The sequence below is a fragment of the Lemur catta genome, chromosome 4, assembly GCF_020740605.2.
Source record: "Lemur catta isolate mLemCat1 chromosome 4, mLemCat1.pri, whole genome shotgun sequence".
In the NCBI taxonomy this organism is placed as follows: Eukaryota; Metazoa; Chordata; class Mammalia; order Primates; family Lemuridae; genus Lemur; species Lemur catta.
In genome coordinates this window covers 66,448,525-66,470,685 of record NC_059131.1, presented here as the reverse complement: position 1 = coordinate 66,470,685, position 22,161 = coordinate 66,448,525, and the positions used below count along the sequence as shown (strand labels likewise).

At 52.5% G+C, this 22,161-nt stretch overlaps 2 protein-coding genes across 9 annotated transcripts in view; one reads left to right on the top strand and one right to left on the bottom strand.

Moving 5' to 3' along the window:
- Positions 1-598: 598 nt before the first annotated feature.
- SFTPB (surfactant protein B) lies at positions 599-12,118 on the top strand. 8 transcript variants are annotated; one of them, XM_045550000.1, is made up of 12 exons: positions 599-617; positions 1,054-1,139; positions 1,455-1,582; positions 1,818-1,889; positions 2,237-2,362; positions 5,256-5,435; positions 5,589-5,675; positions 8,234-8,417; positions 8,532-8,692; positions 9,564-9,644; positions 10,160-10,241; positions 11,319-11,523. In XM_045550000.1, the coding sequence occupies exons 2-11, from the start codon at positions 1,079-1,081 to the stop codon at positions 10,220-10,222; spliced, it is 1,143 nt and encodes a 380-aa protein (XP_045405956.1). In that variant the 5' UTR covers positions 599-617; positions 1,054-1,078; the 3' UTR covers positions 10,223-10,241; positions 11,319-11,523. The 8 variants fall into 8 exon arrangements, with proteins under 8 accessions (XP_045405956.1, XP_045405951.1, XP_045405952.1 ...); XM_045549995.1 differs by lacking the exons at positions 599-617; positions 11,319-11,523 and adding an exon at positions 11,965-12,118 and having other exon boundaries at positions 1,057-1,139; XM_045549996.1 differs by lacking the exon at positions 599-617 and having other exon boundaries at positions 1,057-1,139; positions 11,503-11,590.
- An 8,163-nt stretch (positions 12,119-20,281) lies between these two features.
- USP39 (ubiquitin specific peptidase 39) overlaps positions 20,282-22,161 on the bottom strand; it is a 28,449-nt gene continuing 26,569 nt past the window's right edge. Inside the window, exons 12-13 of the mRNA XM_045549984.1 lie at positions 21,874-21,960; positions 20,282-20,754 (exon numbers count right to left, since the gene is read on the bottom strand). Coding sequence (XP_045405940.1) covers positions 20,707-20,754; positions 21,874-21,960 — 135 coding nt within the window. The 3' untranslated portion in view covers positions 20,282-20,706. The remainder of the gene's footprint in view (positions 20,755-21,873; positions 21,961-22,161) is intronic.

The window sequence follows — 22,161 nt, the reverse complement described above, 5'->3', positions numbered from 1 at the left end:
CACTGGGTCCCCAACCTTCATTAACGCATTTTCACACATTCTTGGTGGACGCCCATGATGGCAGCTGTGTTTGTTGTGCGGATGAGTGCTGGAGGCCAACAGACACTACATGAATCCTTGGGTAACCTTGAGTGTCTCACTTAACTATCTCGTGTCCAACTCTTTATCACGGGACTCATTCCTGCCCTACCCACCCCATGAGCACTGGAGTAGAGAGGCCTGCGGGCCTCACTAGGGAGAGGGCTCCTGCAGGTGAGCAAATGCTCTGCTCCCTCTACCTGGGGCACCCTCTGTCCCCCATCAGCCTATGAGCTTTTCCTCCAGTGTGCCCTGCCCAGTGGTGTCCGGACTGAGAGCCTCTGTGACTGCAGAGTTTCTTTCTGCTGCCCCATAAGCTGTGCCCCAGCCCCTGCCCTGGAGGGGTCCCCAGGGGACACAGGCAGTATCCACAGGATGGGGCTGTCTGAAAGGTACTCTGGGGCCACAGAAATCTCAGCTCCCACATCCTTGTCTCAGACTCTTGGAGCATTTTGTTCACTCTTGGTTTCATATAAATGCTCTTCTGACTAATGCCAATCATGTGTCCATAGAACCGGAAGATTTTTCTAGGGAAAAAGGTAAAGAGGAGGTGGGAGGTAGGTGGCCCTGGAGGGTCTTGGGTTTGCCCTTCCGGCACTTGCTCTAGGTCAAGAGCCAGGCAGGAAGCTCTTAACAGCATTGCCCAAGAGTGGAGGAGGCCAGAGGACTGGGTGCGGGAGGGGGTCACCCGCCTCAGCTCCCCTCCCACGGCCCAGAGAGATGGGGACCAGGTATGGATGCCCTAAAGCCCACTGGGTGGAGGAAGCTGTAGGAGTTAGGGCAGGGGGCAAGGGGAGCAGGAATGGCCATCAGCCAGGACAGGGGCAGGGCAGGCAGGAGTGTCCCTGCTGGGAAGAGGCAGGATCAAAGCCCCTGGAGGGCTCTCCAGGGCAAAGGCAAACACAGAGTTCCTGCAGTTCCCCCAGAGCCCTGCCCCTGGGCCCCACCCCCAGCTATAAAGGCCCCTACCCCAAGCAGGTGCCCAGGCTTCCGAGGTGTCATGGCCAAGTCACACCTGCTGCTGTGGCTGCTGCTGCCTACATTCTGTGGCCTGGGCACTGGTGAGTCCCCCAGCCTCCCTGTCACAGGCAGCCCCGCCGCTTACAGAGCACCCACTGTGTGCCAGGTGTTACTCCAAGTCCATACATGATCCTCATCTTAAAGACAAGGCAGCCGGGACTCAGAGAGGCTTCAGGGCTTGTCCAAGGTCACATAGGCAGTGGGTACTGGAAGCAGGGGGAACCAGAGCTGCCTGACTCCAGCGTCTCTAATGGCCATGCACTCCCAGGATAATTGGGTTTAGAGGTTGGGTGGAGTCAGGATGCCCGGTGTGTAGCCTGGATTCTGGCTGAGGTTGCTCTGGCCCCAAACTGCAGCTGTCTGGGCTGCCCCATCCCTGGCCTGTGCCCAGGGCCCCGAGTTTTGGTGCCAAAGCCTGGAGCAAGCATTGCAGTGCAGAGCCCTGGGGCACTGCCTGCAGGAGGTCTGGGGACATGTGGGAGCCGTAAGTACCACCAAGGGTGAACGGCAACTGGGGGCCTGGGATGGAGGGTGCCGGGTGGGCTCTGGATGAGCCTGAGGGGATTGGAGCTCCCATGTGGGGGGACGGGGTGAGATGAAATGGGATAGGGTGGGTGGGATGGGGTAGTGCCCTGGCAGCCCCTGCCTGAGAGAGCCTGCCCACTGGAGCTGAGAGCACGCCCCCCCTCCTGTGACCCCACCTTGGGGCCCCTCCCCAGGACGACCTGTGCCAAGAGTGCGAGGACATCGTCCACATCCTCACTAAGATGACCAAGGAGGCCATTTTCCAGGTGATGAGGCCCAGATGCTGGGTGAAGCTTGGGGTCCAAGAGATGAGGGACAGAGCAGGGAAGGGGTGAGCCCCCTGAAGGGGCCTCTGCAGGCTGAGGGTGAGGCCTGGCTTTGCTGGGGACTCCAGGCTCCTCCAGGACTTGTGTTCAGCAGCACAGCCAGAGACGGTCTTTCCTGGGGGGCCGGGGGGACCTACCTGTGCCCGGCTATTTAACTCCTTGGCACTCTGAATGCCAGTGCCCTGGGAGAGGGGCTAGTCTGCCTGGTGGTGGCCCTGCATCCAGGGACTCTGGCAGGGGAAGATCACAGAGAAGCCAGGCTAACAGCCCCATCTCTGTCCTCCCAGAACAAAACTCAGAAATTTCTAGAACAGGAGTGTGATGTCCTCCCCTTGAAGCTGCTGGTGCCCCAGTGCCGCCATGTGCTCGATGTCTACTTCCCCCTGGTCATCGACTACTTCCAGAGCCAGATCGTGAGCCATGAGCTTGCCCTTGCCTGACTCCCCACGCAGGCCCCACGCCCACCTCACCCAGAGTGACCCCCACACCGCACCCCAGTCCTACACACGCACTCACACACACACACACACACACACACACACAGCACCCCAGTCCTACACACGCACTCACACACAGCACCCCAGCCCTACACACGCACTCACACACACACAGCACCCCAGGCCTACACACGCACTCACACACACACACACACACACACACACACACACAGCACCCCAGTCCTACACACGCACTCACACACAGCACCCCAGCCCTACACACGCACTCACACACACACAGCACCCCAGGCCTACACACGCACTCACACACACACACACACACAGCACCCCAGCCCTATACACACACACACACACACAGCATCCCAGCCCTACACACGCACTCACACACACACAGCACCCCAGCCCTACACACGCACTCACACACACACAGCACCCCAGCCCTACACACACACACACACACACACACACAGCACCCCAGTCCTACACACACACACACAGCACCCCAGCCCTACACACACACACACACACACACAGCACCCCAGTCCTACACACACACACACACACACACACAAAGCACCCCAGCCCTACACACACACACACACAGCACCCCAGCCCTACACACACACACACACACACAGCACCCCAGTCCTACACACACACACACACACATACACAGCACCCCAGTCCTACACACACACACACACACACACACACAGCACCCCAGCCCTAGACACACACACACACACACACACACAGCACCCCAGTCCTACACACACACACACACACACACACACAGCACCCCAGTCCTACACACACACACACACACAGCACCCCAGTCCTACACACACACACACACAGCACCCCAGTCCTACACACACACACACACACAGCACCCCAGCCCTACACACACACACACACAGCACCCCAGCCCTACACACACACACACAGCACCCCAGTCCTACACACACACACACACACACACACACACACACACACAGCACCCCAGTCCTACACACACACACACACACAGCACCCCAGTCCTACACACACACACACACACACAGCACCCCAGTCCTACACACACACACACACAGCACCCCAGTCCTACACACACACACACACACAGCACCCCAGCCCTACACACACACACACACACAGCACCCCAGTCCTACACACACACACACACAGCACCCCGGTCCTACACACACACACACAGCACCCCAGTCCTACACACACACACACACAGCACCCCAGTCCTACACACACACACACACAGCACCCCAGTCCTACACACACACACACACACAGCACCCCAGCCCTACACACACACACACACAGCACCCCAGTCCTACACACACACACACACACACACACACACACAGCACCCCAGCCCTACACACACACACACACACAGCACCCCAGTCCTACACACACACACACACACAGCACCCCAGCCCTACACACACACACACACAGCACCCCAGCCCTACACACACACACACACACAGCACCCCAGTCCTACACACACACACACACAGCACCCCGGTCCTACACACACACACACAGCACCCCAGTCCTACACACACACACACAGCACCCCAGTCCTACACACACACACACACAGCACCCCAGTCCTACACACACACACACACACAGCACCCCAGCCCTACACACACACACACACAGCACCCCAGTCCTACACACACACACACACAGCACCCCGGTCCTACACACACACACACAGCACCCCAGTCCTACACACACACACACACACAGCACCCCAGTCCTACACACACACACACACAGCACCCTAGTCCTACACACACACACACACACAGCACCCCAGCCCTACACACACACACACACAGTACCCCAGTCCTACACACACACACACACACACACACACAGCACCCCAGCCCTACACACACACACACACAGCACCCCAGTCCTACACACACACACACACAGCACCCCAGCCCTACACACACACACACACAGCACCCCAGTCCTACACACACACACACACAGCACCCCAGTCCTACACACACACACACACACACAGCACCCCGGTCCTACACACACACACACACACAGCACCCCAGTCCTACACACACACACACACACACACACACACAGCACCCCAGCCCTACACACACACACACACACAGCACCCCAGTCCTACACACACACACACACAGCACCCCGGTCCTACACACACACACACAGCACCCCAGTCCTACACACACACACACAGCACCCCAGTCCTACACACACACACACACACACACAGCACCCCAGCCCTACACACACACACACAAAGCACCCCAGCCCTACACACACACACACACAGCACCCCAGCCCTACACACACACACACACAGCACCCCAGTCCTACACACACACACACACACAGCACCCCAGCCCTACACACACACACACACACACACACACACACACAGCACCCCACTGGCCACACAGGTACACACCCTGCCCACAATGGGCCCAGGAAACTAAGTGCCCTTCAGCCAGGCACCAGGATCGGAGCCCCACCTGCTCAGGTGCACACGGTGGGCCTGCACACTCACACACACACATGCTTACATGCTTATCCATTCTCATAAAAATATATGCTCACGTTCATTCACACATTTTCCCAGTCACCTGCCCCCTAATCTCCACACAACCCCATCTCCGCCTTTTGTTCCCCCATGGAGCTCTAAACCACAGCATCCCCACCTGCTCTTCGCCTCCCATTCTAGTGGCCCTGGGCCCTGAGCCCTTGGGCCAGCCTGAGCAGGGCTGGGGCTCCTTCCCAGAACCTAACACCCGCACCCTGCACTGTGCCCTAGAACCCAAAGGCCATCTGTGAGCACCTGAGCTTGTGCACACAGGCTCCCAGGCAGCCGGAGCCAAAACAGGAGCTGGGGACACCGGAGCAGGAGCTGGGGATGCCAGGCCCTCTGCTGAACCAGCTGGTCCTCCCCGTGCTGCCTGGGGCCGTCCGGGCGAGGCCTGGGCCTCACACACAGGTGAGGGCGGCCACAGCCAGGTAGTGGGAGCCCACACAGGCCCTGGGAAGGGCCCAAGACAGGAGGGAGAGAAAGGGAGGAGGCAGGGGAGGCAGAGCCTGGAGGACGCTTCTCCCAGCGCCCAGCCCGGCCTCCACCCCACTCTCCCCCCAGGATCTCTCGGAGCAGTTCCCCATCCCTCTCCCCTTCTGCTGGCTCTGCAAGACTCTGATCAAGCGGGTCCAAGCTGTGGTTCCCAAGGTGAGGCGTCCAGGGCCACGTGGAGCTTGCAGCATCCCCAGCAGCTCCAGTCCCCCCCGCACCGGCTCACACCGCTGTCGGGCCCAGCTGGCTGCCAGGAGTTGGGAGGGAAGCCGCTGTGCGTCACCCCACACAAGGGACCCTGAGGCCCAGGCTCAGGCCTGCTGGTACCAGGCCGAGAGTTCATTCAACAAACATTAACCCCCTGCTATATGGCAGGCACTGTGCCAGGCGCCAAAGTACAAAAATGGGTGACAGCCAGCCTTGCCCTCCGGCAGCTCACCATCTGAGGGAGAAGAATCCCTGGCTGTCTCTGTAGGAAATAAGCTTTAATTTTTCAAAAGGAGAATTTCCACAGATAGACTCCCCGTCCCTGCCTGTGTCAAACTTGGCATCTTCCAGACCTGTGGTGGCCATCACCCAATGCCCCACCAGCCCAGGGCCACCCTGCCCCCAAACGGGGCCCAAATGAGGAGACGCCCCACCCCCACCCCTTCCAGATGGGATCCTGCAGGCCACGGGGCACCCAGGGCTCACGGGGGCACCGAGGCCCCTGCCTGCCCCAGGCCTGCACGTGGTCGGGAGTCTCCAGGTGGCCGTGAGCACGGAGCAGAGGATTCACGCGGGATAAGGGGACGGCCAGGTGGGGAGGTATTAGGCTGCTGGGTCAGGCAGAGTCTCTGAAGAGGTGACGATCAAGCTGAGACCCAGAGGACAACGAGGCCCTGACGGCCCCGGCCCCCATCCAGCGTGAGCCTCAGGCTTGAAGGGGGAGCCAGTGCGCTGCCCGGCCGAGGGGGAGCGGGCTCTCCAAGCCAAGTTAAGAAACATCAGGCTTTGTTCTAAATGCAGTTGACAGAGATTGCAGGGTTTGGGCAGGGGGAGATCACTCTCCTGCTGTTTGAAGAATGGAGGGGCGGGTGGGAGGCAAGCATGAAAGCAGGAGATCCATGAGGAGATTCCTCAGAAACCGCAGTGACGGGCGCTGGGGGCAGGACAGAGCTCAGGGGGACACTGGGGACACACTAGGGAGGCGGGCTGGCCAGCACCTGGGGACAGATGGGCCTGGGGAATGAGGACAAGGAGGAATCCGCAATGACACCTACAGACCTACAGACTGTGGCTGCAGGGGGCTCTCTGGTAAGGGCGGCAGTGGAGATGGGGAAACCTGAGAAGAAACAGGTTCAAGCAGAAAAACAGAGATCTCTCCTGGCCCTGCGGAGTTCAGGATGCCCGTGGGCCGTGCAGGAGGAGAGGGGAGTCAGCAGGCGGCTGAAAGCCAAGCCTTGGGGGAAGGTCTATCTGGCGATCTCAGAGAGTCTCTGGCTTGTAGGCTAGATTGAAACCCAAGGGACAGAGAGTGGGCAGGGTGGGAAGGAGTCTGCAAAGGGACACACAGCCAAGGAGCCTGGGGAGGAGCAACCAGCGAGGTGGGAACCACGGAAACCAAGGAAAGACAGGGAGGAGAGCATTTCGAGGAGGAGGGCTTTCACCTGGGCCCTGAGATCAAGCCAGACAAGACATGATGCATAGGTTTGGCCAGAGAGAGGTAGTGGTGACCTTGACAGCGGTTTTGGAGGAGCGGTGGGGGCAGAAGCCCCAGTGGAGATTGGGAGGGGGAAGTAGAGCAGCAAGTACTGACAACATGTCAAGAGGTTTCTCAGGGAAGGTGAGCAGAGAGGGTGGGTCGGGTCAGTGAGGGCAGGAGAGAGAGGACAGTGCAGGGGCGAAGCTCAGAGGTGGGCAGGCCCAGCGTACATTCGGTGCAGTGCACCCACCGGGCGTGTCACACAAGGACAAGTACACTCACTTCCCTGGCCCTGCTCTTACCTCCCCCTCCCAGCACTGGGGACAGCAGGGGCTGCAGGAGGAGCAGGGTGGCCTGGTGCACGTGTGAAGGGGTGATGGGGTGAAGGAAAGAGCCGTGAGCTGGCTACCTCTCTCCTAGCCTTTCAGCTCGGAGGCTGTGTTTGGACACAGGGTGTAGTGGGGAAACTGCTGGCTTCCCCCAGGGACCTGGGCTGAGTGCAGTGGCTCACACCTGTAATCCTAGCACTCTGGGAGGCTGAGGCAGGAAGATCGCTTGAGCCCAGGAGTTTGAGGTTGGTGTGAGCTAGGCTGACGCCACAGCACTCTAGCCCAGGCACCAGAGTGAGATTGTCTCACAAAAAAAATAAATAAATAAAATAAAACCAGGGACATGTTGGCTGCGGGAGTCAGGTAGGAGCTGACACACCTGTGGGAAAGTAGAGCAAACCCTGGGTCAGGAGGGAGAAGACGCAACTTCTGGTCCTAGCTCTGGCCAGGCTGCCGTGTGGCCTCGGTGAGGCCCACCCTTCTGGGCTAGCCATGCCCCCAGCCAGTCTGCAGCCCTAGGCCCATGGCCGGCTCCTGCACTCAGTGACTCCGGATAAGTCCCCCAAGTCCCCTGGACTCTCTGATCCTCAGTGTCCTAGTCCATAAACAGCCTTACTCTCCCTCCTAGAAGGGAACGAGGGAATGTATACGGCTTTGCCGAGGGAAGGTCCCATGCTGCCCTCTCTCTGCCCCTGCCCCAGGGTGTGCTGGCCGTGGCTGTGGCCCAGGTATGCCACGTGGTACCCCTGGTGGTGGGCGGCATCTGCCAGTGCCTGGCCGAGCGCTACACTGTCATCCTCCTGGACGCGCTGCTGGGCCGTGTGGTGCCCCAGCTGGTCTGCGGCCTCGTCCTCCGGTGCTCCAGTGAGGACAGTGCTGGCCCAGGTAAGCCTGCTGCCCCCACCTTGGCCCTCTGCCCACTCTCCTCCTCCCCTGCCCTGGCCCTGCAGACAGGAACCAAACTCGCCTGCAGGGCAGCCCTGACTGTTTTCTCTCTAGCCCTCGCCGCTCTGGGGTCCCTGCCAGGAGAATGGCTGCCGCAAGACGCTGAGTGCCGCCTCTGCATGTCTGTGGCCACCCAGGCCAGGAACAGCAGCGAGCAGGCCATGCCACAGGCAATGCGCCAGGCCTGCCTCGGCTCCTGGCTGGACAGGCAAAAGGTGCGGGGCGGGAACAGAGGGACTCGTGGTCTATTCATGGCGGAAGGCTGAGGCCAGGAGAGGCTTTGCAGCCAGAGACACAGGGTGGGCCCGACTGGAGCCCAGACAGGCAAAAAGCACATGGGTCAGACAACGGTGGGACTATAACTTAAGGCAAAACCTGCTAAGCCTCAGAGGTCACCTCTGGAGCTGTGGGTTCCAGAGGACCAGTAGGTCCCCCTCAAGGGCTGGATAAGCCCCTGCCGAGTCCTGCAGGACTGAGTATGACCAGGAGGTGAATAATGCCAGGGCTGCCTGGAGCCATGGCAGGGCCTGGCCTCCCTGGGGTCTCAGTCCTGTCCCTGCGCCCTCCCTCTTCAAGGTGTGACTGACTTGGGACAAACCCACCTGCAAAGGGACAGGGCCTGAAGGTCCCAGGACCCCTGCCAATACTCAGAGCCAGTGACGGGAAATTCCCTTCCGAAAGCAAGACGGTGTGCTGAGGCCAGCCGGCCAACGCTGTCCCGGGGGCAGACTGTCCTTTCTGCACGGTCCTTCCTGCTCACGTCAGATCTCAAGGACCAGATGAACTTTAAGATTCCTTCTAGAACTGAAATTTAGGGGGAGGGGAGGTGGTGGCTAGGATTCTACCCCTCTGAGTTTTAAGACTCTCCATCTCCAGTGTCGCTGGCTTTTCTGCGGGAAGCCTTCCATGCCAGCTGGCTCTGGCTTGTTAAAGGTTTTACTTGGAGCTGGAGGGGCTGAGGGCAGGACCTAAACACGGAGTCGGGAGGGAGCCTGAGTGATCCAGAGAGGTGGAGAGGCCAGGACTGCGAGGCAGGACTGCTGTAATGGGCCTGGTCCACCCCAACCCGTGTCTGTCTTTCCTCAGTGCGAGCAATTTGTGGAGCAGCACACACCCCAGCTGCTGGCCCTGGCGTCCAGGGGACAGGACGCCCACTCCACCTGCCAGGTACACCCAGCCCTCCCAGCTGGTCCTGGGACTCCCCTTGGCTCCCAGAGCCCCCACGTCTCTGCGCCATGATGACAGGAGGCCCGGCCGCCCTGGGTCGGGGCAGCTGCTGGTGGGCGGCCCAGACAGGGAGGCCCCTCACTGTTTCCGTGTACAAAAGGCAGTCTGGGGGGCTGAGGGGAAGTCATAACAGAAAGGAAGAGGAGGAGGGTGGGAAGGGAGGGACGGCCTAAGGCGTGTGCTTTGATGCCACTATGTGATGGGGCTGTGATCACGGCCAGTGTGTGCGTGGGGGACTGGGGGTTACCCAGTGTTCTGGGGCAAACATCCCACCTCCTCAGGCTCTAAACCCCAAAGGCCCAGGGCCTCAGGGGTCTATGAGGTCACCCCAAGAGCGCCCACTAGGCAGCAGGTGGGGGTGAGAGCTGCCCCTTCCTGAAGGAGCCCCAGGTCCCCCTCAGAGCTGGGAATGGGGAGCTGAGGGTGACTCTGTCCCCAATGCTGTCCCTGTGCAGGCCCTGGGTGCGTGTGCAACCTCGTCCAGCCCTCTCCAGTGTCTCTTCAGCCCCCGCTTCTAAGGAGAACTCAGCCGTCCAGGTGAGTCCAGGCCCCAACTGGGGGGAAGGGGGTAAGTCGTGACCCATCAGGGCGGGAGGCCGTCTGTTCCCAAGCAGGAAGAGGTGGCCGCTCCTGTGGCTGTTCCGTCCTCCCACTCATGGACAGCTTTCTGAGGGCCTCTGGCGGCACCGTCAGGAAAGCACCTCTCCTGGGACCCTGAGCACTCCCCTCTCAGAATCCCTGTCACCCTGAGTGCCAGGCCTGACTCCCAGCTCCCGTCGCCCTGTCCCAGCCCTCAGCCTCACAGCTCTCCCTCGGGACTCCCTGACGGTCAGGATTTGACACGTTCTGACCGAAGCCAACCGTTGCTGGAGCTCAGGGGAAATCACACTTTGCTGCCCAAAGCATCTCCCCCTCAGATGCCAGGAACTCCACCATCATCAGACTCCAACCCCGAGACATGTCTCTCTCCCTGACTGTCATTTTCTAAGTCAGAGGTGGCACCTCAGGATGGAGGGGTGGGTCAGATGCAGCCTCTGTGACCAGGTGCCTGGGGGCCGGGAAATGCCCCTGAGAGGGAAAGACACAGCAACAGTGGGCTTGAGGTGACCTTAAGAGCAAACTTGGTCCACTTTTACAATTCTGCTCAGAGCCAGCCCCTAACATGACGGTCATGCATTCATCTGTTCACTCTTTTTTAAAAAATTTAGTGGGTGCCATGGCCAGGCCACATCCTAGGGGCAAGGGCTACAGCTGGAGCTCGCACGCAGGTCACCTCTTCCATCTGAGGGGCAGGGAGCCCAGCCCTGCTCCTGAAACTCTGAGTCACAAGCCCCTGTGGGGGACAGTGGGGAGGGGCTACTGCCCCAACTCAGACCTGTCCCATGGGGGCCAGTTTAATGTGTCCCTCCCCTACCAATAACAGCTGGGGACACCCAGGACCAGGGCAATTGCTTTTCCCCAGCTCCCAGGGCTCCCAGCCATCCCTGTTGAAACAGGAAGACCACTGGGTTGGCATGGGAGGCCTGGGCTCTGGTCCCAACTCTGCCATCAACTCGCCATGGGTCTCCAGGCAAAATGCACACACAGCCCCTCTCTGGCCCTCTTTCTCCTCAGCTGCAAAGGAGGAGCCAAGTGTGATGGGCGCTGGGACCTCTTGACCCCCACCAGCTGCCCACACTGGAAAGAAGCCTTATGACCCACACTCGCCCTCCCAACCCTTTCCTCCAGATCACCTGTACTGGTGGACCACGAGCCCCAGCATGTGCCCTCAGCCCCGTTGTGGCCTTGTCTGCCCCAGGTCCAGCCACAGCCCGACGCCAGAGCCACTCCCGCGGCTGCAAGGGCAGCATCCTCTGGGGCCACTTGGGGCCAACCTCCACGCCCACCGCGGCTGCACCCGGTCCCACGGCCTCTGGCAGCTCCAAGAGGACAGCGGGGCAGAAGCTGGGCCCTGCCTCACACCGGCCCTCGTTAGCTCAAAAATTGGCTTTTACAGTTCTTTGCTAATACTTCCATGAAATTAAAAATTCATGAGAATAAAAACTGGGAACATAAAGTACTATAAAACATAGACATATAAAATCCTTAAATTAAGCTTTTTTAAAAAACCAGGGAAACCCTGGCACAGCCAAGGGTGGACAATGTGTGCTCCAGCATGGTGGGAAGGGGTTGAGCAAATGTTCATATCTGAAATGCTCTGCTGCCCGAGCGCCGAGGCTTTAACATATAAAGAGGGGTTTCCTTCTTATCTTTTCAAAAGGTGAACTTCCAGCTTTTATCTGAAATCCCAAGGGTGATTCTATTTCTGCTGTGACTTACGTGCTGACAGCTCAGCTGGGGTTATGCCTGCGAAGGCTCAGTGCCTATGTGATGCGATGCCTGTAACGATGCTAATAAAGTCCTGTTCTCTCATATGAAAGAGAAAAAGACACTGTCCTTTAAGGTGCTGCGGGAGCTGTGGCCTCACCCTGAAGTCAGCGGGCCAGGGGCCTATCCCACGCTCTCCCTTAACAAGGAAGGAGATGTCCACATGGCCTCTCCCCTCACCGCTGCTTCCAGCCTAACCTCCCACCCGCTACCCTCCCCCTTGCAAAGAGTCCAGCCGCTGTGGTGAGGCGAGATCATTAGGGTACCAAAAAATCAAAACAAGGCCGGGCACGGTGGCTCATGCCTGTAATCCTAGCACTCTGGGAGGCCGAGGTGGGTGGATCGTTTGAGCCCAGGAGTTCGAGACCAGCCTGAGCAAGAGCGAGACCCCATCTCTACTAAAAATTGAAAGAAATTATATGGACAGTTAAAAATATATATAGAAAAAATTAGCCGGGCATGGTGGCGCATGCCTGTAGTCCCAGCTACTGGGGAGGCTGAGGCAGGAGGATCGCCTGAGCCCAGGAGTTTGAGGTTGCTGTGAGCTAGGCTGACGCCACGGCACTCACTCTAGCCCGGGCAACAGAGTGAGACTCTGTCTCAAAAAAGAAAAAAATCAAAACAAACAAACAAGAAACCAAATAAACCTTAACATTAAAGACCTAAATGCCTAGAATGTCCCTTTATTTATAGAAGAACTCTTGTCATTGTATTTCTCATTATAAAAAGTACACGTTTATTGTAGAAAATTCAGGAACTACAGACCAAAAAGAAGAAGAGTGGGAATCACCCACAGTTCCACCAATCCCAGGAGGGAACTACAGCAGGATGTATGTTGTGACACTGAACTCGGGACTTTTGGAGTCCTTTTCCCCACCCTCTGGCACCACACCACCACCACTGAGTGCCAGGAAAAGCTTTCTGTGCAGCCTGCTCTTGAGGCAGGGCGAGATGCCCAAGTGCTTAGCCCCTGAACGTGAACTTCTAAGGAGACTTTTATAAATCTATAGCAGACTATTTTCTTTTCTTTTTTTTTTTTTTAGACAGAGTCTTGCTCTGTCACCCTGGCCAGAGTGCTGTGGCGTCAGCCTAGCTCACAGCAACCTCAAACACCTGGGCTCAAGCAATCCTTCTGCCTCAGCCTCCTGAGTAGCTGGGACTACAGGCATGTGCCACCATGCCTGGCTAATTTTTTTTCTATATATATTTTTAGATGTCCATATAACTTCTTTCTATTTTTAGTAGAGACGGGGTCTTGCTCTTGCTCAGGCTGGTCTCGAAGTCCTGACCTCGAGCGATCCACCCGCCTCAGCCTCCCAGAGTGCTAGGATTACAGGTGTGAGCCACTGCGCCCGGCCTATTTTCTTGAAAATCATTGTTTCAATTACAAAATCCAGCTCTCTGAGAAAAAAGAGCATTAATTAAATTTTAAAAAATAAAAATAAAAAAGCTTGACTGGGAAGATGAAGAGCCAAAGCTTGAAGGAGGGAGGACATTAATAGTTTATCCCCAAAACAAGAGCGGGAATGAGTGCCTGATCTTGAAGACGAGGCTTCACTTAGCAGGAGATCGGGAGTTGACCAGTTGGCAGGAGGAGAGAACTGGCAGGAAGTAGCTTCACTTGAGATTTGGAAGGTCCCTGAGAAGTGGCCAGCATCCGGCACACACACACCCCACCACCACCACCGAGCAAGGTGGGGGAAGAGAAGCCCCAGAAGGGATTACAGCCCAAGAGGAGGGGACTTGTTCTTCACTTTCCAAGGGTGTGGGCCTCTAAGGGAAGCCTGCCGCCACCACATCGGAAAGGGTGAGAGCGGCCTGGGGAGGACGGCCTCACGGACAGCGGCCCCAACCTGCTGTAGTTGCAGGACAGCAACCACACCCATGACCCAGGAGGCAGTCAGAGTTGGGTCTGGACAAGATGGTGGGCCCACAAGAGCCTGTAGCTGGGGACAATGCAGTGACAGATTTTGTGAATCTAGAGATGAGCAGAAATCAGACAAGTGTAGAATGCTGGCACAAGAAGGTAGCCAGCAGGCAAGACCTGTAGGACCAGAGAGAGTTCAGTCCCCGACACCTCTCCTCACGACAGGGCAATCTGTAAGTCAGTCCCAGGGACAACGGAAGGAATAGTCAGTGGTTAGTCACCCAAGAGAGGCTGAGTATTAATGCATTGAGTCACTTTCAAATGGAAATAGTATGTTTTGGGGGCTCATGGGCCAAAATGAGTTCAGTTATAGCGGAAAGAACAGTTACATTTATGTCCACCTAATAAATAACTGAAATCTCAAATCCACAACACAATCATTATTAACATTTTATTATAATCATTCCAAACCTCTCTGTCCACATATACAAAAATAGATATAGCAGATCTACAAAAATGGAAACGTCCTATACATGCTGCTTTGTGACCTGAATTGTTCATTTAACAATAACCTTTCCAGGTCAATAAATATAAGTATCTACCATCATTGCTAATCATATGACTTTTTTTTTTTTTTTTGAGATGGGGTCTCGCTCTGTTGCCTGTGCTAGAGTGCAGTGGCATGATCATAGCTCACTGCAACCTCCAACTCCTCTGGTGATCCTCCTGCTGTGGCCTTCCCCCAAATTGCTGGGATTACAGGTGTGAGCCACCATGCCCAGCCCATTTTTTTCTTGATACAAACTCCTTCCTTTTTTAAACAACTATTGTCAACAATGTTGTGAAGAATAAAAAATCCTTGCACTTAACATCTTTACTTACTAGTCTATTTCCTTAGAATCAACTCCAAGAAGTGAAATTGTGGAGACAAAAAATATGCACATCTTTACTTTTTTTTTTTTGAGACAGAGTCTTGCTCTGTTGCCCAGGCTAGAGTGCAGTGAGTCATCATGGCTCACTGAAACCTCAGCTCCTGGGCTCAAGCAATCCTGCTGCCTCAACCACCCCAGTAGCAGGGACTATAGGTGTGTGCCACGATGCCTGGTTAATTTTTTCTATTTTTAGTAGAGATGGGGTCTCACTCTTGCTCAGGCTGGTCTCAAACTCCTGACCTCAAGCGATCCTCCCACCTTGGCCTCCCAGAGTGCTAGGATTAAGGCAGGAGCCACCTCACCCAGCCTTATCTTTACTTTTAATAGAGGCTATATTACCAGACTGGCCCTCTGTGCTAGCCGTACCCATTTCTATCCCAGTAAAAAACAAGCGCCTCTTTTCCACTCACCGACCCTGGGTATTAACCATATTTCAAATCTTTGACAATCCAAAATATAAAAAAAATGACCTCTCATGATTGTTCTAATTTGCATCTCATCGTTACTAAATAAACGTGTATTTTCACGTGTTTATCAGCCATTTGTATTTCACCTTTTGTGAATTGCTTATTTGGGCTATTTGCCCAATTTTCCATTGAGGTGTTCTTTTTCTTATTGTTTTACCAGTAAAAATATACTAGATATATTCATTTATTTACTGTCCTATATGCTAATTTTCTCTATCATTTATCTTAAACTTAGGATATTTTTCCATGTATCTATCTTTTCTTTTGTGACTTCTGGCTTTGGAGTCATGCTAAGAAGGCATGAATTTTACTTCTTCCTCATCTGTGGTTCAGACTCTGGCCAGAGCCTGAGGTCTCCAAAAGAGGAAGTACATGCTGGGATCATGGCTGTGAACACACGGAGGTCAGGCCCCCAGCTCAGACAGCAGTGGTAGAAGCGACCCATGTGTCATCCACAAAAAACCTTAAGTTACTGCACACAAGACATGACAGACAGTTCTGAGAAAGGATCCCCACGCTTTCAGGCGACAGTACTTATTGTCACCATCTTGGGAGAATGCAAAGAGACAAGACTGTTGGTGCAAAAGGGCGACACAGAGAACACAGCCTTAGTACTAAAGCATTTGCTCAACAAACATGGGTGTTTTGACTTCCAATGGCCAGTCATTTCCCTTGGGCTGGGCACAAAAGAAACAGTTTCTGTCTGTCCTTGGAACTTAAGAGTCTAGTTGGGAAAACAAGCATTAATCAGAGAAATCACAGGAAAAAAAAAGGAATTTTTTAGGTGCAATAAGGGCTATCAATTGCAGATACACATGGTATTAAGTGGGTTGAGGGGTCGTGGAAGAGAAAGAGTTAAAAGGGAAAAAAGAGCATCCCTCACAGAGGAAGGTGGCACAGAGACCCTGTGTCTTGTGGCACAACTGAGCAGCAGAATAAAGGCCAGTGATCCTGAGATCAAGAACAAGCAGAAACGGCCTGAGAAATGAGGCTAGCAGCTAAGGACCTCAGCCTCTACCCTAAGAGCCAACGAAGGGTCCTTAAGCAGGAGATCAGAGTGTGGGGGAGAAATGACTGGGTTAGATTTGTGTTTTAAAAGATTACTCTGGCTAAAGTGTGAATGAATTGGGGATATGAGGCAAGGAAATGTGAGGAGACCTCTTAAGGCCATTGCAAACAGAAACCAGCAGTAGCTTAGACTAGAATGATAGTGGCAGAGGGCCTACGCAGAAGTCAGACGGATCCTGGAGAATGACTGTGGACAAACACTATAAACTTAATCAGTCACTTCAATTAAAGCTGCTGTCCCAGTGGTAACATCTTTGCTGACAGAGCACAGCTTCTGCACTTGGTATGCAGCTATCAAGCTGGAATCAAATTGGTATTTCTCCATAAACTTCTTAAGCTCACCAGAAGTCATTTGCTTTTGCCTGGCAGGGCCAACAGTATGCCTCCAGTGTCACCTCAGGACTATGTCATTGTCCTACTCTCTACCATAATACCATAATACCATAATATCAAGAAACTCTTTTCACAGCAAAGGAAGTGCAGTAATGGTCTCACACCCATGGAATTACCTGATCTCATCACATATCCCATCATCCGGAAGCAGCTGGTCTAACTGAAAGGTGGAATGCCTGAGAGCTCAGTTACAGTACCAATTGGTGATTTGTTTTACAAGATGCAGCATATGCTTTGAATCAGAATGTTATATGGTACTGTCTCCGGAAAATGGATGGATGTCACAGTGACTCCTCTATTACAACCAATAACCTTCTTGCAAAATTCTTGCTTTCTGTTCCAGCAACTTTGAGCTCTGCTGGTTTGGAAATTTTTGACCCCAAGGGATGAACGCTTCCACCAGAGGACACAATGGCTCCACTAAAATGGAAGATGAGACACCTGGACATTTTGGGCTCCTTATGCTATAGAACCAACAGGCTGGGGGCAGGAGGAGGTAAGTGTGGGGTAATCTACTTGGCAGAGAGATTGATTCTGATTACAAGAGGAAATTGGGTTGCTTCCCTCCACACAATGGAGGGAAGATAGACAATTCTAATAGTGAAGGTTAATGGAAAACTACTGCAACCAAAAAGAAAAGTGAAGAAAAAAAAAAAAAAGCCAGGCAGGATGATTAAGGGGTTAGGCCCTTAAGAAATGAAGGTTTGAGTCACTATACCAGGTAAAGAACCCCAACTAGTGCGGTTCAGACTGAGGGCAGAAGAAATATGGAATGCGTAGTAGAAAAAAGGAAGCATAGGTATCAGTTACAGCCTTGTGACCAATTACAGAAATGAGGACTATAGTAGGTTTGCTTATTTTCTATTTATTAATACTTATTATACACGCAATGTGTATACACAAACCATTTTTCTCTCTTCTTCCCATTTTTATTTTGTGTAGAAGTTGTCGGAAGTTAACGTTACAACTTAGTCTTTTAAGAACAGTATACTCAGTAGGACAGTGACTGGTTGTGAGTAGTAGTTAATAAAAGCCAGTAACGCATACAATGACTCTCGAGGCTGCAGCACATTTTGAGAAAGAGTGAAAATTTGTTCACCTGTTAGAAGGGTGGCTGTTTATTATTAGACAGAAATACAGAATTATTTTCTTTGTTGTTGTATAGGAGTTCAAATGTATGTCAAAGAGTGTATGGTTGTCCCTCAGTGTCCATGAAGGATTGGTTCCAGGACCTCCTGCAGATACCAAAATCCTCACGTCCCTTATGTTCAAGTCCCTTATGTAAAATGGTGTAGTATTTGCACATAGCCTATGCACATTCTCCTGTATGCTTTAAATCAGCTCTAGATTACTTATAATAATACAATGTAAATGCTATGTAGTTGTTATACCGTACTGTTTGGGGAATAATGACACACAAAAAATCTGCACATATCCAGTACAGATCCAATTTTTTTCCTAATATTTTCAACCCGCAGTTGGTTGAATCCACAGTGTGGAACCCACGGATACAGAGGGCGAGCTGTATATGGAAACTGAGTCCTCAAAGGGGTAGACTGTGCCAGGTATCAAACTATCACTTTTCAGCTCCAAATTCACCCTTTTAGCCTGCTTTGTGAAAATGGATCTGGGTCCTTTAGATTTCCCCTTGCCAGCTGGCACTGAGGCTTTGTCACAAGAAAGTACCAAAGGGACATTGCAGGAAAAAAAGGGCTTTGCTTCCTGGCTCTGGTAAGCTCACCTGAAGCAGCACGTGCACCTTCTCCAGCATCAGGTGCCTGCAGGGCTCCTGCACCGCACAGTAGCCAGCAGCACCCACACCTGGAAGCTTTACCCGGCACTTAGTTCTCCCGGGACAGTTCTATAGCAGAGTGCCTCCAGTGAGACACCTCCCGTGAACAGCTTTCCCCAACGCACTACAAAGCAGATTTTTAAAGAGATCCAGAGGGCAGATTTTCAGCAAGGGGTGAATCTCAGCCTTGGACACTCTATGTGGCCCTAGAGGTAGTGGCTATTCCTTGTATCTGTTATTCTCTACATTTTTTACAGCTCTCTTTACTTATTACTAGTCAATCTCCTGTTATTACAAACTCCTGCTGTAGTTAATAGTTACCGAAATCAAACTTTCCTTGATCAGATTATCATGTAGTTTCTCTCTCTTGACTGGACCCAGACTGACTGGACCTGGACTAAGCCAGCACAAGCTTAGGCTAGATGGTGGCAGAGCATGAAAATAGTGAGGAAGTTGTTCAAGAGATCCTTACAAAGTAAAATTGAAAGGGCTTGGTAATAGAGTAGATGAAGGAAGGCGGGGGGTGGGGGGACAAAGGATGACTTCTGCATGAATTTCCAGCTATATAACTGGACAAGTGGTGGAATCTTCACCTAGAAACACTGGAAAAGGGCCAAGTTTGAGAGGGAAGCTCACAAGCTCAGTTTTCAGTGTTGAGTTTGAGTTGACTTTAAGACACCTAAAAATATATCAAGTAGGCATATCAAGTGGGTTCTAAAGTTCAAGAGTTTAGAGAAGTCTGGAATTAAGATCTATTTATGAGTCATCTCCTGAAAAGTGATAAGTGAAGCCACAGAGTTGAACTTTACATTTTTATATTTCATGTATTTTTAACCTATTTAAAAAGAATGTTCTTTTATGAACATGGTTTAAAATGATCTATTCCAAACCTGCTATCACTTGCCATTTTAGTCACAAGTATAGCTGTTTATTAAGTCAGCAACACAACTGTTGTAAGAGGAGTTATTGGTTCAAAGACTTAGGCAGCCCTAGGTAAGACTTCAAAAAAGTCTTATAATTTGCAAGTACACAAGGTATCATTTTCTTTCAATTAATTTATTTCCAACTTTAGAGCATTTTTCTCCTCTTAAGATATTTTCTGTCAATGCAACTGTTATTTGGACAAAACAGTAGAAATAGTGATTATAACATTAAAAAAAAAGAAGTGGTGCATAGCTGCCATCTGCCCGCACGAGAACTTGCTGTAGCTGGCTGCCTGCCTCCAGCTGGTGCGCCTTCAGACTCCCCACACCTCTGGATCTGCCACAGAGCTCAGGCCAAGGCCACACGTCCTCCAGGTGCCCGGAGTCGATGACTGAGCTTGATGGAGCCATTTGCTCTGGGGCTTCCCACTGGCCTGGCTGACACTTTCTCAGAATTGTACTGCAGTGAGTTCTTCCAGTTTCCTTTCTTCTCTCTTCTCTTACACAGACCTGCACTGCAGGCTGAAACTGCCCACCTCCAGCCTACTAGTTAAGCACAATAATTTGTCACTTTTAGTCACATTATTTTGTTACTTAGAGACAAATGCATCTTAACTGACACACCACCCACGAGCTGACAGGAAGAGACAAGCATGATGTCCACCAGATGACAGACTGTAGGGAAAAGAGTTTGTGAAAATTAAAAAGGAAAATAAATCTCCCCCTTAGCTAACAGCCAAAGATAAGGAATATAAAACAAGAGGCCGGTTTAAAAACAGGAAAATATTTAATCCATTCCAAAAAGCACATGAGGAAACGAAGGGAACCATGGGAAAACCATCTAATTATAATAGACAGAAGGATGTTACTAGTATCGTGCTTATTCCTAGACTCCGGAGGCTTGATGTTTCAAAGAAATTGTCTGTCCTTCAGCTACTCCCAGCTACTCAGAAGTTACATACATCTGGAAAAGAGTGAGGCATGTCAATTACAATAAATTGATCAAAGAACAGCGGGGTGGCAGTGCAGTGCCATCCCAGGCGGGTGGGCTCCTCTGACAACACTCTGGTAGCCAGAACCATATACACGGGGCTGGCCCCGGGAAGCTGTCAGTCTACAGTCAGCTACAGCTTCAGTATGTTCTTTACTATTATCAGCCAAAGTCCTCTGGAGCAAATCCCTTGATGCCTCTTTCAAGCCCCCTGCTGGTTAGTTTCATCATTATCTCGCCTCTTCCAAATCTGTAAGAAATGAAAACAGATACTGAAGAGCTGGTCTAGGAGGCATTCAGTGTGCCAGGCAATGGACAAGCCATTACCCCACTTACATATCTGCTACATCCCATAAAATGATTCATAACCTTTCAGAAAACTCCCTTTCATTCAATTGTCATTTTTCCACCCATCCTCTTAATTTCCTGTTACAAACTTCCTTTCTAAAAAGGAACACAAAGCCACTGAGGAGAGAAGAGTTGTCTCTAGGAGAGGTATTATTCTTCTCTTTTACAAAGCTATGGCTTTTCTTAGTCTCAATCTTCGTTCTTTTGCCAGGTAGTACGGCTATCATTAATACAAAAAGAAAAGACAGTTCAAGTGTGGTGGGCTCACGTCTATAATCCCAGAACTTTGGGAGGCTGAGGCAGGAGGATTGCTTGAGCCCATAAGTTTGAGATCAGCCTAGGTAACAGTGAGACCTCATCTCTACAAAAATTAAAACATTAGTTGGGCGTGGTGGCATCTGCCTCTAGTCCCAGCTACTCAGGAGGCTGAGGTGGGAGGATCGCTTGAGCCCAGGAATTTGAAGTTACAGTGAGCTATGATCGCACCACTGCACTCCAGCCTGAGTGACAGAGTAAGACTCTGTCTCAAAAAAAAGAGAAAGCGAGAGAGAGAGGGAAAAGACAGAGATATTTAGTGCTCCACAGGCTCTAAACCCAGTGCAGAAGACAGCCAAAATAACATGGCTGACACTCCAAAAAAGGCACATAGGAAGTACTATGGATTCAAAGGAGAGTGCTCACTCTGTCTGGAACACTGGGGAGACCTTCCAGACAACTTCCAGCCTCCCAGATGAGGTCAGGCTCAACCTCCTTGAAACCAGACCATTAACTGTGCCACAAACACAACCATTTTTGCTCATGCATAAATTTTCCATGCTTCTCTATTCTTTTTTTCTGAAAAATCTCTGCTTGACTTTCAGGGCCATGTAATCTGGTCCCACCTCATTCCTCAATACATCCCAACAGGCACCCAGCCCTCCAACCAATCTTCTAGCCCAATCCCACTTCCTGCCTCAGCCCATTCCTCTCACTGGCCCCACACCTCCCCATCCAGCACTCACCAAGGCTGCGGCCAACCCACCTGAATGTAAGCCTCTGACAGCGTGATCATCTGGGGAAGGATGTCAGTCACCTGGAGGTCTTGTAATTCATACCATTTGCCGGTCCCCTGCAGAAGATAGGAAGAGCTGGGTTAATCTGCCCCCTAAAACAAAATGGTATAACAGAAAAAGATCACAGCCAAGAGTTAGAAAAATTGGAAGAATATTTTTCTAACTCTAACTCTAGATGCCACTAGACATCACCCAGCAATAGTCATAAAGAAGGCATATGAGCTCTGCTGGGCATGATTCAATGAAAAGAGCTTTTG

Coding starts and splice junctions, on each gene's coding strand:
- SFTPB (XM_045549995.1), top strand. CDS start 1,079: ATGGCCAAGTCACACCTGCTGCTGTGGCTGCTGCTGCCTACATTCTGT. Junction 1,583..1,817: donor TCTGGGGACATGTGGGAGCC/GTAAGTACCACC, acceptor GCCCCTCCCCAG/GACGACCTGTGCCAAGAGTG. Junction 5,676..8,233: donor TCCAAGCTGTGGTTCCCAAG/GTGAGGCGTCCA, acceptor CCCCTGCCCCAG/GGTGTGCTGGCCGTGGCTGT.